This window comes from Bos indicus x Bos taurus, chromosome 20 (assembly GCF_003369695.1).
Source record: "Bos indicus x Bos taurus breed Angus x Brahman F1 hybrid chromosome 20, Bos_hybrid_MaternalHap_v2.0, whole genome shotgun sequence".
Lineage (NCBI taxonomy): Eukaryota > Metazoa > Chordata > Mammalia > Artiodactyla > Bovidae > Bos > Bos indicus x Bos taurus.
In genome coordinates, this window is record NC_040095.1 from 37,835,609 (window position 1) to 37,858,299 (window position 22,691).

The 22,691-nt window shown below is 40.2% G+C and overlaps 1 protein-coding gene across 2 annotated transcripts in view; it reads right to left on the minus strand.

Moving 5' to 3' along the window:
- Window positions 1-892: 892 nt before the first annotated feature.
- The window catches only part of SKP2 (S-phase kinase associated protein 2), a 39,302-nt gene continuing 17,503 nt past the window's right edge, over window positions 893-22,691 (minus strand). For both annotated transcript variants that reach the window (XM_027520470.1, XM_027520471.1), the window contains 6 exons: window positions 21,351-21,485; window positions 19,711-19,809; window positions 18,369-18,499; window positions 10,042-10,093; window positions 9,756-9,863; window positions 893-2,980 (listed from right to left, as the gene is read on the minus strand). In XM_027520470.1, the coding sequence (XP_027376271.1) occupies window positions 2,767-2,980; window positions 9,756-9,863; window positions 10,042-10,093; window positions 18,369-18,499; window positions 19,711-19,809; window positions 21,351-21,485 (739 nt within the window). In that variant the 3' untranslated portion in view covers window positions 893-2,766. The remainder of the gene's footprint in view (window positions 2,981-9,755; window positions 9,864-10,041; window positions 10,094-18,368; window positions 18,500-19,710; window positions 19,810-21,350; window positions 21,486-22,691) is intronic.

A 22,691-nucleotide genomic window follows, 5' to 3' on the forward strand; every position in this document is an offset into this window, starting at 1 on the left:
TAGGGTAAACTATTCAAACAGTTTGCTAATGAGAATAAAATGCACAGTACAAGCTGATCAAGTCTGTATTTAAAAAGTGCTATGAGCAGATTTTTATCGATAGTACTTGATACTTTATTGATAGTACTTATCACTTAATCTCACATCTTATAAAATATGTTAATACTTTAAGCACTTTAACCGTAACAAGCCTGATTTAGTACCTTGTCAAAGAATTATAAACATTTTGACAACACATGAAGTAGATGGGACAAAAGGGATCATGTTATGGCTTGCTTTAAAGTGCTTTGTTCAGAGGGTTGGGGCCTCCCTGGTGGCTGTGATAAGGAATCTGCCTGCAATGCAGATCCAGAGAAGGCAATGGCACCCCACTCCAGTACTCTTGCCTGGAAAATCCCATGGACAGAGGAGCCTGGTAGGCTGCAGTCCATGGGGTCGAGAAGAGTTGGACATGACTGAGTGACTTCACTTTCACTTTTCACTTTCCTGCATTGAAGAAGGAAATGGCAACCCACTCCAGTGTTCTTGCCTGGAGAATCCCAGGGACAGGGGAGCCTGATGGGCTGCTGTCTATGGGGTTGCACAGAGTCGGACACGACTGAAGCGACTTAGCAGCAGCAGCAATGCAGAAGATGCAGATTTGATCCCTGGGTCAGGAAGATCTCCTGCAGAAGGAAATGGCAGCCCTTTCCAATATTTTTACCTGGGAAATCCCATGGACAGAGGAACCTGGTGGGCTACAGTACATGGGGTTGCAAGAGTAGGACACGACTTAGCACACACACACATTCAGAGGGCTGAGAGAAATCTCACACCATACCTAATGCTCGTTTTAACCAGAGTGCTTAAGAAAAATAGAGAAAGAAAAAAGGAATACAACTTAGCTGAAGTATTCATTTTTATAAAAATGTTTTATTTTAAAACAAATCTATAAAAGTAGAAATCACATACAAAAATACAGATTACTCTGACATGTTAGCAAAATAGCTTATGGCTGGACTTGAGTTTCGAAGTACTGTATGTGTGAGGGTATCCGGAAATAAGAGGCCAACCGGATCCTCCCTCCAGCCCGTGTCACTAATCTGTAAACAATAATTTCAAGTAGTATGTAGCACTTTTAAACTACTACAAAATTGAAACCTAATCATTTCCTGTGTAACACTACTTTATAAAAATGTTCTTCCTTAGGTTTGAGCAGATAAGGGCACTTCATACCATTGTTTATAACATTTCAAAGATCTGATTTTTAAAAAAAAGCAATGTTAATAGAAATGATGAGTTTGGGCTTTTTGCTCCATTTTGAATATATGGGAAGGTCATTGATTTAAACAAGAAGTTAGTGTTTTTTTTTTTTTTTAAGTAGAATTTAGTCCTTTTGCTTCTATGTATCATTAAAAAAAAATCACTGATGCTATCAAAAGGTTCAGCACCCAAGTCTTAACTTTTATGCATGTGCCAGCTGTGCTTATTGCTCTGAAACTGCATGGAACATACACCTTCTTCTAGTGTATATTCCTAATTGAAAGGAACATGCAGTTCTTAGGGAACTCCAGGTCCAGAACTTTATAAAACAGGTTGCTAGAAACAATCATTGTGAGAGGCCATTAAAATAAAATTAAAAAAAAAAAGACAATTTAAAATACTTGATTCCAGAGTAAAAATAACTTTGAGAACCTTAGCAAAAAGGAAAACGCAGGCATCTGCGGTTCAGGATTCCATCCAACATTTCAAGAATCAAAGAATGACTGGTTCCTACCTCTCTAAAACAAAGTCATCTTAAAAGCTAAAGAACCCACGTTAACATAATTTGATCATAAAGTCAGAAGTCCACAATTCAATTTCCTCAGCTAATTCAGAACGCTGCGAACACAGTACATAAAGGAAATAAAAGTAGTCGCCCAGTCGTGTTCGACTTTTTGCGACCCCATGGACTGTAGCCCGCCAGGCTCCTCTGTTCATGGGATTCTCTAGGCAAAAATACTGGAGTGGGTTGCCATTTCCTCCTCCAGGGGACCTTCCCAACTGTACATAAAGGAGACTTCATTAATGTGCATTAGAGGATACCCCAGGTTAACTGTCATAGAAAACTGTCTCTTGAGCCTTTACATTCTATACCAATTCTACACCTCTGGTTGGCCAACTGTTTGTTTCTTTATTTAGGTTTTAAGGTGAATGACCTGGGGCTATTTGTTTCCATCAACCTGACTGCAAATCTAAAGGCGCAGTTGAAATGTCTATTTTTCTTGCCATCCTCAGAAGAGATTGCTGCAGATCTACTCTATGATTCTCATTCTTTTCAGCTTACAATACAAATAGCTTATTATTTTTTGCAACCTATGTCTTATAATAAAGCAGTGCTGAAAAATTAAATAGAAGAATGTTCAGTTGCCATATCGGCTATGAAAATGATTTGCTGGTGGCGATTTTTAAGCTTGATTCTAAATAGATTTATGAAGAATGGCACTTGGAAGACGTGGTTCAAATTTTGCTATTTAAGGTATCTTGAAATTATAGGCTCACTCTCCCTAAAATTTCAAAAAGCGTAGAGCTGAGGCTCTTAAGGGTATAGCAGTGATAAAAGCTTTCATAGTCAGTTCTAAAAAGCAACACTTCATAGTTTTCTGTCTCCAATGGTTCTCTAATATACTTGTAGAAGGAAGGCAATGGAAAACCATGAATAAAAATAGCTGAGCTCTCCACAATTGGGCTTCCTGCTTACTTTCCCTGTTCAAAGAAAAGAGGAGACACCATCTTGCAATAGAGGATTCATAGGCAACTGGGCTTCTCCAGTGACAGTCGGCATTTGATGCCCCATATCTCTTGGTTCTTCTTGTTGCCAATGGTCGGCCTGGCGATGGTGGTGAAATGGGAGCAATTAATCTGTAGATGAGGGAGGGCTTCCTTTAACAATTGAAGGGTACCGTCTGGTACGATTCCAAAGACTTGTAGTGTTTTTAATGTGGGAATTTCTCCAAGTTCACTGGAAAGGAAAAGAGAGACTTTCAGAGTAGCAGTATCTATGGTAACTGCCACTAGAGTTACATGATCCAATTTTTACACACTGTATCATATTTTATACGATACAAACTGAAGACATAATTTGCAATCAATGATTCGAGGGAACAGCAAAGGTGAATCAAACCACAAAGCACAGGCCACAGCTTGGGCAATACGGCCTTAGGAAACACATAAGTGCATTTCGTTGAATTTCTAATAACCAAAAAACTCCTAGGTTTATTTAAAATCCAAACATATTTTCTTTCTTTCTCCATTCTTGGTTTATATTCCTCCTCCCCTCCCACCCCCCGCCCCTACTCTTGGTTTATATTGAAAAATGTCACTGTGTTGGGAGGGGAAGCCAGCAAGCTAGTGATGGGAAAAGTAAATGTTTTACTATGGCATAAGCTGGAGTCACGAAAGGTTACATGCCACTTAAGGATATGGACTTGATCTTTATTTGAACAAGGCCTGCCCACTTGAAAGGAGATGTGAGCAGAGTTAGTGACTTCCAAGTAGTGGTTAATAGTCAACAAGTCCATTACATATGATGAAACCTAACGGTGACTTCATGATACTATTTTAAGGTTGTGTGTCAGGTGCAGATAGACACAATAAACATTTTACTTCTCTACATATTCCCTTTTTTTCTTTCTGACACACAGAAGCCAGTTATCTTCCTAGGTATTTCACATTAAGTGAAACCGAGAGTCCCTTGGATTGCAAGGAGATCCAACCAGTCCATTCTGAAGGAGATTAGCCCTGGGATTTCTTTGGAAGGAATGATGCTAAAGCTGACACTCCAGTACTTTGGCCACCTCATGCGAAGAGTTGACTCATTGGAAAAGACTCTGATGCTGGGAGGGATTGGGGGCAGGAGGAGAAGGGGACGACAGAGGATGAGATGGCTGGATGGCATCACTGACTCGATGGATGTGAGTCTGAGTGAACTCCGGGAGTTGGTGATGGACAGGGAGGCCTGGCGTGCTGCGATTCATGGGGTCGCAAAGAGTTGGACATGACTGAGCAACTGAACTGAACTGAACTGAACTGAACTATGTCAACAGTGAGATTCTGGTGCACAAAAAAGGGATCCTGTTTTCCCAAAGCAAATATGCTTTGGTAATGATTCTTTCTTCTTACCCTAGGTCTACAGGCTTAGAAATTCATCTCTCTGATCTATATTTACTCCAGGTTGGGACACACAGTCCAAAGTCTCAGGAAAGGGAATATTTAGTTTGGAGTTTCAACAAAATCCCACGGCAGATCAATGAGAAAATCAATTCCCTAGAATAAGAAGCATCCTTTATATTTTCATACTGTCAATAATTACTTAAAAAATAAACCTTCCTTAGAGTAATTGTCAGCTTGCCCCTAATCTTTCCTCCTCTCAGCTTAGTGTATATACCAATGACCAAGGCCATCCTCATAAAGCCTAGCTCAGATTAAGTCCTTCCCCTGTTTGAAATCGATGATGCCTCCCTCACGTTTACAGAACTCAAACCATCTACTCGCCTTAAGACCTTCCATACTACTCCTGCTCTCACTCCCCATCTAAGTGTATTTATTCTACATTTAGGAGAGTTTTAAACACCACAGATGTTAACATATACTGGTTGAATACAAGAGGAAGGGTAATTTAGAAAATAAAAGTACTAACCAAATGAAATAAACATGCTTGGTGTTCCTAAGGGGGCAGTTAGATCTGGATGTAAAAGAAAATCAGCAAGAACAAATTGCTATTGTTCATCAAGTAAGCTAATCTCTGAAATGGAAACAAGAGTATAAGGAGATGTCAGCATATACAGATGTTTATACTTACCGTCACTGAAGATGATAGCAATCTGGCCCAATCTTAAATTTCTCTTATATAAAATCTGAGTATATGAGAACTTTGTAATATCCATGAGAATCCAGATTCTGGGATCTCTAGATTAGCCAAGTTGTAAGACATTCTGCAGTGGAGAGTATTTAAAACAAGAAACTAGAGGTGGGAGTGAAGAGGGATGGCAGACGACAGAAAAGCAAATGTTTTCGCAACAGCACTTTGTAAAAGCCTTGGTGAGGAAGGAAATTATATTAGACACTTAGAAGACACTCAGGTGTTACATGTGAGAAAGGAGTGAGCAGAATATGATAGATGGTGGATGAATGACCATTCCCAAGCCAATAAAACCAGGAAGTCTTTAAGATTTTAAGGAGACCCCCCACCCCCCCCCCCAAAACAAGCCTCTTGTATGTGTATCACCTACAGCACAGCAGAGAACGTACCCAAGTATCTCTTTGAAAACTTCATGGAAGAGACTGAAAAGTAAACTAAAGGAGAGTAAATAGAAACGAATAGTTTGAGAGTCATTATTTCTAACTTCAGTATAAAATGACACTGATAAGGTCTTAAGTGTCTCTAGTTAGTTAGTAAAGAAAAGGTATTTATAAACTGTTTGACCAGGTTCACTCCTTTGCTGTTCACTGTTCAGTCGCTAAGTCGTGTTCCACTCTTTGAGACCCCATGAGCCTGGAAGCACACCAGGCTTCCCTTCCTTCACTGTCTCCCTGAGTCTGCTCAAACTCACGTCCACTGAGTCAGGTGATACCATCCAACCATCTCGTTCTCTGTCACCCCTTTCTCTCCTCCCCCAATCTTTCCCAGCATCAGGGTCTTTTCCGGTGAGCTGACCCTTCGCATCAGGTAACCAAAGTATTGGAGTTTCAGCTTCGGCATAAGTCCTTCCAATATTCAGGGTTGGTTTCCTTTAGGACGGACTGGTTTGATCTCCTTGCTGTCCAAGGGACTCTCAAGAGTCTTCTCCAACACCACAGTTCAAAAGCATCAATTCTTCGGTGCTCAGCTTTCTTTAGGGTCCAACTCTCATATTCATACATGACTACTGGAAAAACCATAGCTTTGACTAGATTGATCTTTGTTGGCAAAGTGACGTCTCTGCCTTTTAATACTCTGTCTAGGTTTGTCATAGCTTTTCTTCTAAGGAGCAAGCATCTTTTAATTTCACGGCTGCAGTCACCATCTGCAGTGATTTTGGGGCCCAAGAAAATAAAATCTGTCACTGTTTTCATCGTTTCCCCAACTACTTGCCATGAAGTGATGGGACTGGATGCCGTCATCTTTTGAATGTTGAGTTTTAAGCCACTCTCCTCTTTTACACTTTCCTCTTCCACCCTCATTGGAAGCTCTTCTGTTCCTCTTCACTTTCTGCCATTATGGAGGTATCATCTGCATATCTATTGTTGATATTTCTCCCAGCAATCTTATTCTCCTTATAAAACCTTAAATTCCTCAACTTAAAACTCTCCTGCAAGTATTATTATTTCTTTAGTTTCTCTTAATCTCAGATTACTATCTCCAGCTTCAGTTTTTTCCATTAATGAGAAATACAAGAGAAATCAGACCAATTAATAAGGAAGGGAATAAATATAAGGAGGGTGTGTCCTGAGGATAAAATATCTAGTTTGCCAAGTATTTCAAAGCATTATCAGTACAAAAGAAAGACACTCAAATTTTATGTTACCACTTCTAAGAAATGAAAATTTTTTTAGCATAAATAGCTTTCTGGAAATTATTGAAGATCCTAGAACTCTTACTATGCATTTCATATACATTTTACCTGGAGAAATGTTTAAGGATAGGGTACCAGCAAACTCATCTTAATGAATTCACAAGGTAAACCAGTATACTGTTCACTTTATGTCTTAAGAAACATACTCTTTTTACCTTAAGGTTCAAGGACAGCATCTTTCTTCTGTCTGTTTTCACTGTATTCTGATGGTCTGACTTGTTACTAAACTGATACCTCTGCTTCCCTTATTTCAAGGTAATATTTAGACAAATTGGTTACAGTGCAGTCAGGGTTCGCACCTGGGTCTGTGACTTCAGATCCATGCTCTGACCCGTCAAGTCACACTGCCTGCAGATGACTGTGCGAGTATTATCATCCCAATGGATATAAATATAAAAATATGAAGGCTCACAGCCTCCCCTTAGCATCTGCTCAAGTGAATAGGTATTTCCTGCTTAACTTCTTACTCTTTGGAGAGAAAGAACAAAAGTAAGACACATAAGTAGATTCTCTTGAGAAAAACAAGCAGAAAAGAATGATCAGTGTACTCCCAAGGGAGATGCACAGACAATGCAGCTAAAGCTCAAATGGCAAGGGTGGGAAACAACTGTTAACAGAGAAACCTTTTCAGGTTAGACACTCCAGACTCCTAGGAGTTCTGGATGCTAGAAAATTCAAGTGGCAGGGGATTTTAATAAGAGTTGCATGTATATGAATTTAAGCCCCAACATCTGCTGCTGCTGCTGCTAAGTCACTTCAGTCGTGTCCGACTCTGTGTGACCCCATAGACGGCAGCCCACCAGGCTCCCCCGTGCCTGGGATTCTCCAGACAAGAATACTGGAGTGGGTTGTCATTTCCTTCTCCAATGCATGAAAGTGAAAAGTGAAAGGGAAGTCGCTCAGTCGTGTCCAACTCTTTGCGACCCCATGGGCTACAGCCCACCAGGCTCCTCCATCCATGGGATTTTCCAGGTGAGAGTACTGGAGTGGGGTGCCATCGCCTTCTCCACCAACATCTGAGAGCCCTGCAACTAAATATTGGCATCTCTTTTATGCAGTGCTTTTCCAAATGAGACACCAGCTGAGACCCTGAGCCCTAAGGATTAACTACAGTGCTTTATTAAAGATGTTAATTACTGGATTCCCTAATTCTATGAGTTAACTCTATATAGCTGAAGTGTCTGATCTATTCATTCTTTTTAATTCTTTTTCTTTAAATTGCAACATAGTTGATTTTTAATGTGTTAGTTTTTGGTGTACAGCAAACTAATTCAGCTATATATACATGTATATGTACATATATATATATATATATATACACACACACATACATATTTCATTTTCAGATTCTTTTCCATTACAGGTTACTATAAGAAACTGAATACAGTTCCCCGTTGCTATACAGTTAAGTCCTTGTTGTTGATCTGTTTTATATATGTAGTGTATATCTGTTAATCTCAAACTCCTAATTTATCCCTCTCCCTCCACCCTTTCCCCTTTGATAGCCATAAGCTTGTTTTCAATGTCTGTGAGTCTGTTCCTATTCTGTAGATAAGTTCAGTTGTATTATTTTTTTAGATTCTACATATATGTGATATGATATTTGTCTTTCTCTGATTTACTTAGTATGATAATCTCTGTGTCCATCCATGTTGCTGCAAATGGCACTATTTCATTCTTTTTTATGGCTGAGTAATAGTCAACTGTACATATGTACCACATCTTCTTTATCCATTCATCTGCTGATTCATCATCGCTTCCATGTCCTGGCTGCTGCTATATTCATTAATTCTTTTTTTCTTTTTTGTTCCAAACTTTAAACTTTTTCTTTTGTATTGGGGTATAGCTGATTAACAATATTGTGGTATAATAGTTTCAGGTGAACAGCAAAGGGACTCAGCCACACATATACATGTATCCATTCTCCCCCAAACCCTCCTGCCATCCAGCCTGGCACATAACACTGAGCAGAGTTCCCTGTGCTATACAAAAGGTCCTTGTTGGTTATCCATTTTAAATATAGTAGTGTGTACATGACCTTCCCAAAGTCCCTAATTATCCTTTACCCCTGGCACCCATAAGTTCGTTTTCTGTATTCATTAATACTTGAAACTAACTTACAAGACCCAAACTAGTAATTTGAGGACTACGTAAATTCTGTGCTCAAATTCAACACCCTTCTTTGGTAGGAATCAGCTTGATTACCTTCATGTGGATAGTGAGCGTAAACAAGGTCAGCAGGGTCATTTAGGCGATGAGGAAGAAGGACACCAGGCCAAATCCAAGATACTGACTCCTTGTAGTTTCTAATAAAATTGCTATACACTTATATATGACATGACGAAAAACTCTGCAGCCCTTTGAAATATAGGAAAACTTCTTAAAGCTAAAGAGATGATATTCCTAGGATGACTTGGGTATGGCACTTCTTAAAAGCAAGATGGATCCGATTCCTCTTTTGTTAGCATTGCTTTGATTTTGTGGAAGTTGCTGAGCAGTACAAAATCAACCCCTAAAAGAGCTACCAGATTAGATATAGACTATTCTGCACGTGTCCAGGAGATCTGAGACATACATCCAGTTCAGTCAGTAACTCACTATTCAGCTTTGGGTAAGTAAGCTTTTACTTCACTCTTCTGGATCTTAATCTCCCTCCTCCTCAAAGAGAACATCACTCTTATAATATTTACTACTTACATATTTTTATTTTTCCCCATTCCTTGGCCTCTGGGACAGACACCACTAGGAGACTGTAGAACTTTCCCTCTAAGCTCAGATGAAGGTTTTTGGACTTAACTAGTTGATCTGAAAAATTTCAGAAACACATATACACACACGGTCTGCCTCCTCCTGTTATACTCTGAGCTTCCTGAGACTAAAGGCTGTCTTCTGCTTTTCTAAGTTCTCCTCAAGTACTTGAACAGTATTCTAATATTTAGACCAGTTCACAGCCAAATAAATGTTTAGTAAACTACCTCAATCAACTCAACTTTACCAGACGTTTTAAGCAAAACATCTTGCCTTGGTTCTTCTATTTTGCTAGTCCTTCCTAACTAGTTTGTGATACATTAATTTGATGTTTAAGCTTTAAACATCTGCTGTTAATAATAACGGATTTTAACACCAAGTGACATCTCTTTTGGCCCCTGCCCTCTGCTCATTTTAAGAAACAAGAGTACTCACAGTAAAGTTTCAGGTATTATGTCATAGCACCGACTGAGTGACAGGTGTTGGAGGTAGTTGAGTTGGTAAAATTCTGGAAAGCAGTCATTTTTCAGCATGACACTATCGCTGTAACAAAACAGAAGAAAAAATTAAAAATCTATCCATCAATCCCAGATGAAGATAGGAACAGCTTATCATTCATTCAGTTCCTTCAGTTCAACAAAGTAAGATTCTTTCCTTGTTCAATAAAAAATCATGAATTTTCATTAAAATTTTTTTGTTTAAAAAAAAAATAAAAACATACCTTAAGTCTAGGTGGACAAGATTGGGACATCTTCCAACTAAGGTAGAGACATCTAGCAAAATAAATAAATAAATAAAAAGATGGTCACTATCAAATGAGGAATCACACAAGGATACTTGCTGTCCATACATTTCACATTGTGCTGGAAATTCATAGTGCAATTAGAGTTATTCACTATTAGAAAAAAAAAATTATCATCTTGCCATGTAAGACTTTCTACCCAGGAAACACAAGAAATCATCTGAAAAACTACTAGCAATAGTAAGACAACTAATTGTGTAAAATGACTGGATAAGAAACTCCATAGCTTACCTGTGTGCCAGCAATAGCTAGATGAAAAGAGGTAGGGGGAAGTCCAGTTCACAACAGCAAAAAGCAAAATCAAATAGCACAATATATATACACAAATATCAAAAAGTAGCACTCCAAACCAGTGGAGGAACATCATAGATTATTAAAAAATAATATGGCTACTACAACTAGAGAAAATTAACTTCAACTCAAATAAAACATCCAAATTAATTCCACGTTATTAAAAACGTCCAAATGCAAAAATGAATAATTTATTCACTGGATCTTGGGATCAGTAACGCGTTTCTAAACATAAAGAAAAAAAAAAAACAAAAAGGAGACAATGATAATTTACTACATAAATCTTTAAAAACTCTACCATGTTAAAACAAAACAGAATACAAGCAGAAATAAAGTGGTATCAGAAAACTGGGAATAAATGTTTCCAATAGAGTTCATGTTTTTTTTTAAAATTTTATCTTTAAACTTTACAATATTGTATTAGTTTTGCCAAATATCAAAATGAATCCGCCACAGGTATACCTGTGTTCCCCATCCTGAACCCTCCTCCCTCCTCCCTCCCCATACCCTCCCTCAGGGTCGTCCCAGTGCACCAGCCCCAATCATCCAGTATCGTGCATCGAACCTGGACTGGCGACTCGTTTCATATATATTATACATGTTTCAATGCCATTCTCCCAAATCATCCCACCCTTGCCCTCTCCCACAGAGTCCAAAAGACTGTTCTATACATCAGTGTCTCCTTTGCTGTCTCATATACAGGGTTATTGTTACCACCTTTCTAAATTCCATATATACGCGTTAGTATACTGTATTGGTGTTTTTTTTTTCTGGCTTACTTCACTCTGTGTAATAGGTTCCAGTTTCATCCATCTCATTAGAACTGATTCAAATGTATTCTTTTTAATGGCTGAGTAATACTCCATTGTGTATATGTACCACAGCTTTCTTATCCATTCATCTGCTGATGGGCATCTAGGTTGCTTCCATGTCCTGGCTATTATAAACAGTGCTGCGATGAACATTGGGGTACACGTGTCTCTTTCCCTTCTGGTTTCCTCAGTGTGTATGCCCAGCAGTGGGATTGCTGGATCATAAGGCAGTTCAGTTCAGTTCAGTTCAGTCGCTCAGTCGTGTCCGACTCTTTGTGACCCCATGAATCGCAGCATGCCAGGCCTCCCTGTCCATCACCAACTCCTGGAGTTCATTCAGACTCATGTCCATTGAGACAGTGATGCCATCCAGCCATCTCAGCCTCTGTCATCCCCTTCTCCTCCTGCTCCCAATCCCTCCCAGCATCAGTCTTTTCCAATGAGTCAACTCTTCGCATGAGGTGGCCAAAGTACTGGAGTTTCAGCTTTAGCATCATTCCTTCCAAAGAACACCTAGGACTGATCTCCTTTAGAATGGACTGGTTGGATCTCCTTGCAGTCCATGGGACTCTCAAGAGTCTTCTCCAACACCACAGTTCAAAAGCATCAATTCCTTGGCGCTCACCTTTCTTCACAGTACAACTCTCACATCCATACATGACCACCGGAAAAACCATAGCCTTGACTAGACGAACCTTTGTTGGCAAAGTAATGTCTCTGCTTTTGAATATGCTATCTAGGTTGGTCATAACTTTCCTTCCAAGGAGTAAGCGTCTTTTAATTTCATGGCTGCAGTCACCATCTGCAGTGATTTTGGAGCCCCCCAAAAATAAAGTCTGACACTGTTTCCACTGTTTTCCCATCTATTTCCCATGAAGTGATGGGACCAGATGCCGTGATCTTCGTTTTCTGAATGTTGAGCTTTAAGCCAACTTTTTCACTCTCCTCTTTCACTTTCATCAAGAGGCTTTTTAGTTCCTCTTCACTTTCTGCCATAAGGGTGGTGTCATCTGCATATCTGAGGTTATTGATATTTCTCCCGGCAATCTTGATTCCAGCTTGTGCTTCTTCCAGTCCAGCGTTTCTCATGATGTACTCTGCATAGAAGTTAAATAAGCAGGGTGACAATATACAACCTTGACGTACTCCTTTTCCTATTTGGAACCAGTCTGTTGTTCCATGTCCAGTTCTAATTGTTGCTTCCTGACCTACATATAGGTTTCTCAAGAGGCAGGCCAGGTGGTCTGCTATTCCCATCTCTTTCAGAATTTTCCACAGTTTATTGTGATTCACACAAAGGCTTTGGCATAGTCAATAAAGCAGAAATAGATGATTTTCTGGAACTCTCTTGCTTTTTTTTCCATGATCCAGTGGATGTTGGCAATTAACAGTATAAAAAATAGTATATTAAGAGTATAAAAAAATATAACATGGGTAAAAAATATAAAGATACTGCATAAAATATAACATAATAAAAATGGAGCAAGAAATGCCAAGTATTTTTTTGTGTGCTGTGACATGAAAAACAAATCCTATTACAATACCCAGAATTGATGAAGTATCATAAAGCAGGTGCCCCTACACTAAAAGTGCATATTTAATTTTATGCAGCCTTTCAGAAGACCTCATATTTTGAGGGTGAACTGATCTTTCTTTTAAAAAAAAGTTTTCAGGGCATAACACACTTTGCTCTTTGGCTCAGTGATTCCACTTTTAGAAAAGTAATCAGAGATCCCAGGTGGTACTAGTGGTAAAGAACCTGCCTACCAAGGCAGGAGACAAGACACACAAGTCCATCCCTAGGTTGGGAAGATCCCTGCAGGTGGGCAAAGCAACCCACACCAGTATTCTTGCCTGGAGAATCCCAAGGACCCTACAGTCCATAGGGTTGCTTCATTCCTGTCTGACTCTTTGCGACAATCAGCAAGGAACTAAATATGATGAAAGGAGGTGGAAACACAAGGAGGCATACACGCACTAAGATATTCACTGTAGTGACAGTTATAAAAGCCCCCTTCCCTCGTTAGTTTAATAGGTCAACCTTCATCCATTCTATGGAACACAATGCTAATAACAGCCATTAAAAAGCTATTTAATAACACTTTACAAAATGAAAAAATAACTCAGGATACATTGTATACTGAAAACAAAATATATATAATGCATGATAATCTCAATTTAAACACACAAACATATATATTTACACACAAATTTACACATAGAAAGGAAGGGGGTTGGGGGTTGGAAGGCTGGAAGAAAATACATCCAAATGTTAAGTGCAATTACCAAGGGTGGTGGGATCACAAACACCTTTTCAGAATTTGGAAGAAAGTCCCATGTGATACTTTGCAATCAGAAAATGCATCAAGTGAGTGTTATTTACTTTAAAAAAATGGGCAAATTTTATTTCTGTTTGAGGGTTCTTTTTTTCTTTCTCACAGCTACATCTCCAGCTGCATCCCCTTGTTTGAATCCTAGACTTGCATTTTCAACCTCCTGCACACACTCACTGGGCTATGTGATAAGCATCTCACATTTATGCCTAAAACCAAATGCTTGATTTCTCCCCTCAATCTCTCCTTCCCCAAAGTCTTCCCCATCTTAGTAAGTACGAACTTCATTGATTGCTGGGGCCCAAACCCTGGGAGTCCTACTCAAACTGTTTCCTCACATCCCACACCCCATCTGTTACCCAGTCCCCTTGGGTTAGCTTTCAAAATGCATCTGAAATCAATCATTTCTTACTTCCTCAAATGTGACCACCAAGTCTCCAGCGGCCTTTCCCTGGCACAGCTCCGCAAGGGGACTTTTCAAAGGTGAGTCAGATCATTGCATTCCTGTTCGAAATACTTCAATGGCTTCCCATCTTACCCAGGAAAACAAGGGAAACAGAGCTTCTGCCTTGGCCAAGAAAGCCCCCAGCTATCTCATCTCCTAACACTGAGCTCCTCGCTCCCTCTCCCAAGCTGGCTTCCATACGGAGAGGAAAAAAAAAATCTCAAACATTTAATAAAGTTTGTCTATTTAAAAAAATAAATAACATCTATTGATTCATTTTCTGATTATAAAGTAGCATATGTGGCTTTCCTCCAAAGGCACCTGCTGGTCCTTAGTTCTAGAATGTTCTTTCCTTACATATCTACGTATCACTCTTTCAGGTCTGTGGTTAAATCTCACTTCCTCAGGGAGCTCTTCTCTTTGGCCATTCCATCTGAAAGCAGCCCCCTTCCTGCTACACTCTACCTGAGCACCCTGCTTTAAACTTTTCCTCCTTGTGTTTCCACCTCCTTTCACCATATTTAGTTCCTTGCTGATTGTCTGGATTCCCCACCAGAATGGAAGCTTCACAAGGATGACTTTCTCTGTTTTGTTCAAGGCCACATGTCTCAAGTTTAGAACTGGGTTTTGTGCGTTATAGGGGCTCAACAGACATTTGTCTCAAGAGCTGCACAACATAGTTCTGAGTGACCCATCATCTCACTAGCCAACCACAAAATCCACAATCAGATACAGTCTTCCCACCTGGGAAAGAATTAAACCTTGGGGGATGAACCTGGTTAGTCTCTGTCTTCAGCCCTTGTTTAAGTCCTGTCTTTCTTTGGTGGGTAGAGTTAGGAACCAGTAGTGACTGCCAAGATTCCTCTTCACCGTCTCCTTCATTTCACTGGAGTAAGAAGGGATCTTAGAAACTACCTAATCTAACTTGTCATTTTAGAAGAGAGACATTTTTCGCTAGAGAAGTCCAAGTAAATCTAAGACCCAAAGCTAGGTCCTCCCAACCTCATTCTGTGCTCAGCCACTGCTCCACAGAAAGGGTGGAACAGTGGGTGGGTGAGGAATATAAACACCAGGAGCCAACAGTTACTGAGCTCTCACTACGTGCCGAGAATGATTAAATGCCTTGCACACGTATTACATCATTTATTGCTCACTCTAATGCTAAGAGGTAAGGTACTACTATTATCTCCATTTTATTGAGAAATGGAGGAACAGCAAGGTTAAGCAAATTGCTCAAGGCTACCCAGTGAATGACAGAGTGGGTACCTGAATCCAGATGGTCTGTCACTGGTCTTGGAGGTAAAACACAAAATCTGTATTGTCTTCTACACAGTGAAATAGCGTGTACCGTTGTTAAAAATATCCATTTAAAAATTCTTGAATTCCCATTGTATACTTAAGGACACTAACACTTCAACTCCTACTCTGTGTCCTATCCTCACCCTGAATGTGTCCAGGGGATTTTACCACCTATCATTCCTGCCAAAACTGAGTAGAAAGGCGATTTGTTCTTTTTCAGAGGAACACAGAAAAGAGTTTTAAGAGTTTTAAGCCAAACGTGGAAACAATTTACAGTAGCTTGCCTACAGCTGAGTTTCTCGACCTTACACCCAGAACCTTGGTTCATTACAGAAAAACTCTGAATAAAGAAGTGGGAGGTTCAGGTATGAGCAGAAATGTACACAAGGCCGTCTTCCCCTGGGGATGAAGAGAGAAGAACCACGGATGGGATTCAATGCAAAGAGGATGCTCCCTCATGGGAATTTAAAGTCCTTGGAAGGCAACTTGGCAAGAACTATCCAAAGCTTGATAATGAAGCCTAATCCTTGGCCTGGCAACTCCACTTAGAAATGCACTCAACAGTTTGTTTCTGTCCATAAGACAGTTGTTTATAAAGGGAGAAACTGTAAAGACTCTCAACATTCGTTACAAGGAGATCAACTGAGTAAGTTCTGAATGAATCAATAAATTATTCCAAATATATCTGATGGAATATCACATAGCCACTGAAAATGATGTGTGGTGTAGCTACTGAAACGGGGTTACTTGAAATAAAACCATACTATAAAGTACTCCATACTCTATGTCCCATTTTTTTAAAAAGCCACTTTTTAACAGGAAAAAAGACTAGCAAAATGTTAGTAGGATTATTGATTTTTGTGTTTTTACATGTTTTAGGCATATTTGAGAATGACTATGTAATACTATAACTAGATATTTTTAATTTTTATTTTTAACTGGAGGATAACTAATTTACAATATTGTATTGGTTTCTGCCCTACATCAACATGAATCAGCCATAGGCATACATATGTCCCCTTCCTCTTGAACCTCCCTTCCAAACAGATTTAAAATTGTGTTTAAAGGGGAAAAAATGCAGACTAGAAATACTGTGTGTGGAGGGGAGTGGTTAAGAAAAACACTATTGCTGCTTTTGCAGATCTCTAAAGAAAGCCCTCACTTTGTTATCTGGGTTCAAGCACCTGCAGAGGATTCCGATCTCTGACCACTTAGGAGAATCCGCTCCTATCTTCTACAGCCTCGGATACGTGACTCACAGGGGATAGGTCATGTCCTGAAGGAGTACTTTTCAAATACTGCTTAGATTTTAAGAAGATACATTCTGCAAATATTTGGTTCAAATCTTTTAGAGTATGTTAAAAATAAGAAAAACACTCAGAGGGGCTCATACCACCATCAAGACATGAGGTTAGGGCTGAGGTGTGCACTGGCTTAACGAGGCTTTGTGTAGGCCGCCTGAGACCATGAGGGCAAGCTATTAAAATGCTAAGTGAAATAAGTCAGGGGACTTCCCTGGTGCTCCAGTGGCTATGAGTCCATGATCCCAATGCAGGTGGCCGGGTTTGATCCCTGGTTAGGGAACTAGATCCCACATGCCACAAGTTAAGAGTTAGCACATTGCAACTAAAGATCCTGCATGCTTGCCAACTAAGACCTGGCACAGCCAAATAAATAAATAAAAATAAACATTAAAAAAAGAGACAAAAACAACTACTATATGATATCGCTTATACAGGGACTCTAAAAACGACAACAAACTAATGCGTAGTGGTGGTTTAGTTGCTAAGTCGTGTCCTGCGACCCCATGGGCTGTAGCCTTCAGGCTCCTCTGTTCATGGGATTCTCCAGGCAAGAATACTGGAGTGGGGTTGCCATTTCCTTCTCCAAGAGATCTTCCCGACCCAGGAATCAAACCCAGGAATACTGCCTTGCAGGCAAAGTAATGGATCTAACAAAAAAGAAGCAGATTCACAGATACAGAGGACAAACGAGTGGTTACCAGAGGGGAGAAGGAAGAGGAGAGGGATTAAGGCAATAAAGGGGAAGGTGATTAAGAGATACAAACTACTAAGTATAAAATAAGCTACAAGGATTGTACAACACGAGGAATACAGCCAATATTTTAGAACAACTTTAAGTGGCATATAACCTTTAAAAATTGTAAATCACTCTTCTACACCTGTAACTTACATTATTACTGTACAACAACTACACTTCAATATTAAAGAAAACCCTTGCCGTTTGTACTTATCTTTGCAAATCAAGATTCTGTCAATATTAGACAAATAAAACGAAGCACACATAACTGAGTGTTCAGGCTTATAAAAACTTTAACTGTCACACATCACCCTTGATTTTAAATGCCCGTGTTCATCTGAAAAACCCCACTGTCCTCTTAGACTGAACTGAAAAAAGTTATAAATATGAACACAGAGGGTTTGTTACAGGGTTTTTCAACCTTGGCAGCATTGGCATTTAGGACCAGATTCTTTTTTGTGTGTTATTCTGCTGTCCTGTGCGTTGTTCACCAGCATTCCTGGCTTCTGCCCACTAGAAGCCAGTGTGTAGATGGCATCTAGTGGGCAGATGCTTCTTCTACCCACTAGATGCCAGTAACCCCATAGCTGTGACAATCAAAAATGTTTCCAGACCTTGCCAAATGTCCTCTTGCAGGCAAAACCGTCCCCAGTTGAGAACCACTGCTTAATACTAATCAAACACTGCATCCCTCAATTTTTATATTGGGGTTTTAACCTAAATAAGTTAGTTACATAAAAGAAGCTCTTCTGCTTAAACATAAATTGTTCTAAAGTATAAAGGTTTTCACTCATGCATTCTGGATTCAAACCTTGCCACTAACCCACTAGCTGTCTGCATTTACCTGACCCTTCTGATCAGCTAGAGGTTACCTCATCTGAAAAACAGGAATAGGAACACACACACACACTGGATTAAATGAGACAGTTTATGGAGGATCACGCCTAGGAGATGCTCGAGAAATCAAACCTGCTGTTATTGTTGGGGCTGCTGTTGTTAAGGGCCCAACAGCCCAGAGGGTCTTACCTGATCTCTGCAGATTCTTTCGGTACCCGCTGAGATTCAGCTGGGTGATGGTCTTTGACACATGTGCAACGGCCATCTGTACATGCTTTTCAGTGAAATCATAGCACCAGGAGAGGTTCAGTTCATCCAGTCTGCACATAACAGGGGTGACAAGGAAAGCATGAAACCATTACCCAGAGTGAATCTTCTGTGAAACCCTGCCTAAAGCTGCAAATCAAGAAAACGCAGGGCCATTGATTCCTTACCATTTTCTGCATAGAACCTCAGCTTCTCTAAGCAGCTACATTTGCTCACCTGAAACTGCTTTCTCCATCTCGGTCCAGTTTGTTCCAGAAAGCTGCCAAGGGATATGAGCCAAGGGCTTAGTGAATGCTGCCCTCTTCTGGAAGAGAAGGGAAGTGCTCTCCTCTCCTGCTCATACCTCATTCCAGGACTAGGAGAAATTCTAGCTTCTATGCTTTCTTTCTCAACCACTTGGGTTGTAGGAAAAAACTAACAGTATGAGCTTGAGATGTTTTAAAAAACTGATAGGATGTACCAGGAATTCCCAATAAAGAGATGCCGACATCACAAAAATTCACTTTATCTTACTGGGCCTCTGTAACTAAGTAAATGAGGGCTTCAAAGGAAAAGTCCAACGGCTAAATTATACATCCCATTCCTGGCATTGCTGAGAAAATGCAGGGCTACCATTTTATCTCATTGGTAACATTCTTACACAAAAGTAATCTTTTGTATAAGATCATTAAGGAGAAATAAGCAGGATGCTATTAGCACAGAGACCAAGGGATATTAAAAAGGACAGACACAGTACTGGGTATTCTGTGAATCATGTCCCCCCTCACTTATTAATCTCCGTAACTCTGTGACCTTTATATTCGGACATTAGACATTACTACCTAGCATAAAAGATGTTTTTAATGGGATCACCCAGATTGGTGTATTTTGCAGTAACAAACTTTTGACAAATAAATAGTCAAAACTGTTAAGTTAGATCTACAGACATTACAGGGAAAAAAGCCTGACAATATAGCAATATAGTCAGGTATAAACAGCTACTCTTTGTACATACTGTTGATAAACACATTACAACATTTTCCTTATTTTAATAAGTCAAAGAAAAATAAAAGGGATCATGACACGAGTAATCTTTGCAAACTTCCATTGATTTGGCTCCTGAGTTTGGATAGAAAGTTTGGATGATAAAGGGTACTGAGTTCTCCAAATCAAGAGCTCAAAGAGTTAGGAAAGCTTAAAAATGTTACCCGATTCTATCTTGATGTGAAAGATAACTGTATGTTTGAAATCACATTTCTAAAATCAAATCTCTAATCTCTCCTACCTGGAACAGCTGCTCAGCAAAGTCTTCAGGGCAGATTCAGAGAATCCAGAACACCCAGAAAGGTTTAGTCGCAGTAAATTTGTGTTCTGAGCAAGATTACTGGAAAAAGAGGACAAAGTTGTAACAATACTAACCAGACCCTCTTATTCAATCAAGAGGAATGAAGCTAAGGGAGGCAGCTACAGGCACACAGGCCTCTGAGTCAGCAGTGAGTTTAAATTCACATCTGACCATCTAGACGACACCAAGTAGGATGCTTTGCCTTAGTTTACTCATCTGTGAAATGGCAAGATCAGTATCTTCTTGGTAGTGTTGTTAAAATTAAATGGTATAATGTAATAAAGGCCTCAGCACAGTGCCCAGCACAGAGAGTAACTACACAACACTTACCAATGTACTTTTAAAAACTGAAAAACAAAGAATCCACCAATGACCTAAACATATTTCTATTTCACCCACAATTGTAATTAGTTTGTAAGTAAACTTCTACTTATAAAATCAGCAGGTTCCTTCAGTTAAACGTCTCTCAAATTGCCCTCTCCTCTCTGTTCCCAAATGCCTCATGTTAGCCAAACAGTGATTTAAGAGCGAGAGTTCTGGAATCGTACTATATGGCAAGGTTCAAATCTTGGTTTTGCTACCTAGCTACTGTGTGACCTTGGACAAGTTATTCAGCCTCTCTGTTGCTTAGTTTTCACATCTGTAAAAAGGGAATAATGAGAACGTATTTCATGGGGTTGGTATGAGGATTTACTTAGAAGACCTTTAAAGAACCTAGTATCTGGCATATGGTATGTGCTCAACAAATATTAAGCAGATATTATAATTATTCTTTCCTTTTCCCCATCAAATTTCATCACTTCTTACCTGAATGGATACAACAGTATCTTAACTAATCTACTGAATAGTTTCTTTCACACATAATCGATTTTCTGAGATGCCCAGCGAGTTAATTTTCTAAACATGTTTGTTCCATTCTCAGAACCACGCTTCTCTCTTCACCATGCTTCCCTCTTTACAGCCCACAACAAAGTCCAGAGTTCTTCCAGCGTGGCAGGCACCCACGAGATTTGGTCCCTGCCGACCCTCACCTGTCACTTCCCTCACACACTCCATCAATTCCTGACCACTTCAGAATCCAGTCGCAAAGGTGGCTTCACCCAGGCTGCTTCCTTCCCACACGACCTGGAGAACTCCTACCCACATACTTTCAATACTCAGCTTCAGAGTCACTTCCCCTTGAGACAAGACGGCTGCCTTCTCCAAATGTAATTAGGTCTCTGCGTGTTGCCACATATTCACCAACGCATCTAGCAAACACACTGCACCGTAATTATCTGTCTCTCCCTTGAATGAGGGAGCAACCATGCCTCAATTCCTCCTTGCGTGTCTAGAACCTAGCATGAGACCCAGCAACATATCGAGAGTTAGTACACAAACTTTGGTTGTCTAGGTGAGCAACCAAACCTCCTGGGAGGAGGAACCAAACCCCCTGGAGGGTTCTGCAGAGGCTGGAACACTGTATTGGGTATTTTCTGAGTCCACCTGCATGTGGACAGGACACCCTACATCTACTCGAGAAACAAAATTAACAAACACAAAACGAGCGCCCTTGGAACATGCTCCTAGGTTCCACTCACTCAACAACGGGATCTGAAAGTCGGAGGCCTTCCAGGCTGAGATTCTGCAACTTGGAGCAGTGAGATAGAAGGCCGTGCAGGGTAGACGCATCGATCACAGAGTTCGACAGGTCCAGGTGCTGTAGTCGGAAAGGGCTGAACACAGAGGGAATAAAGAGAGGCTCCACAAGATGGCTCAAACCAGTATGTCCAGATCTGACCCATTCTCCTCCCGACCTGGGCAGTCTATCACAAACAAGACCCTAAACACACATTTCAAGTATTAGCTATAGCTGTAGTCATAAAATAAATTGTTACTGGCCATCCTCGTTTGTTTTAAAATTCAAAAGCATTTTTTTTTTTTTGGCCAAGTCCAGACGTTGTGCCAGTACAGTCCAACTTAGAAAATGAATTAATGAGCATCATAGGAATGAGTTGGACGTGGGTGACAAGGAGGTCACGCCTACAATGACTCCTGGCAAGGGTGAGTGGGTGGATGACCAAACCAGGGAAGACCATGGAAAGGCAAGTTGTAAAGGGAGGTTAATACCAAGGTTCTTGGGCTGGACGTGCTAACACTAAGGTACTTGTAGGAAATTCAGCTGTGGTAGTTTTTTAGGTAATAGGAAATAAGAGTTTGTTTGGAAGAGAGGGTTGGGCTAGAGATGGGGATATGAAAGTCTTGGCATAGATGTGGGTGTACAAGGCATAGCCTGTCTGAAGACAAGAGTGGGTCGGGAGAGAAGGCAGCCAGGGACAGACCCTAGAGTAACTGAGCAAAGCGTGCACTTGAAGGAGATTGAGAAGGAAGAGCTGCCGGAGAAACACAAAACACCCACGGGAGAGGAGTGCTGTCATATGACCACGGCGAGAAGGTGAAAAGGCCTCGAGTCGGGACGCGTGTTGTATCCCAGCTCTGCCGTCTTTAGCTTATTTTTCTGTTCAGTATTTATTCACTCCACTCTAGCATGAGATGGCACTAAGCCACACTGCAAAACTATCAGTAAGAAATACATTTTCAGAAAGTCTAAACCAAAACAGGATCTTTTTCAGGATGTAAATCGGTCTGTGATAGGATGAGAAACCCAGGGTGACAAAATCCAAAAAGACTCCTCACCTCCTTATCAGAAATAGGCAGTGGAGGTAGAGACATGTCAATCAAAACTACAATGAGGTATCATCTCACACCAGTCAGAATGGTCATCATCAAAAAAGTCTACAAACAATAAATGCTGGAGAGGATGTGGAAAAAAGGGAATCCTCTCTTGCACTGTTGGTGGGAATGTAAGTTGATAAAGCCACTGTGGAGAACAGTAAGGTGATTCCTTAAGAACCAGGAATAAAACTACCATAAAGCCCAGC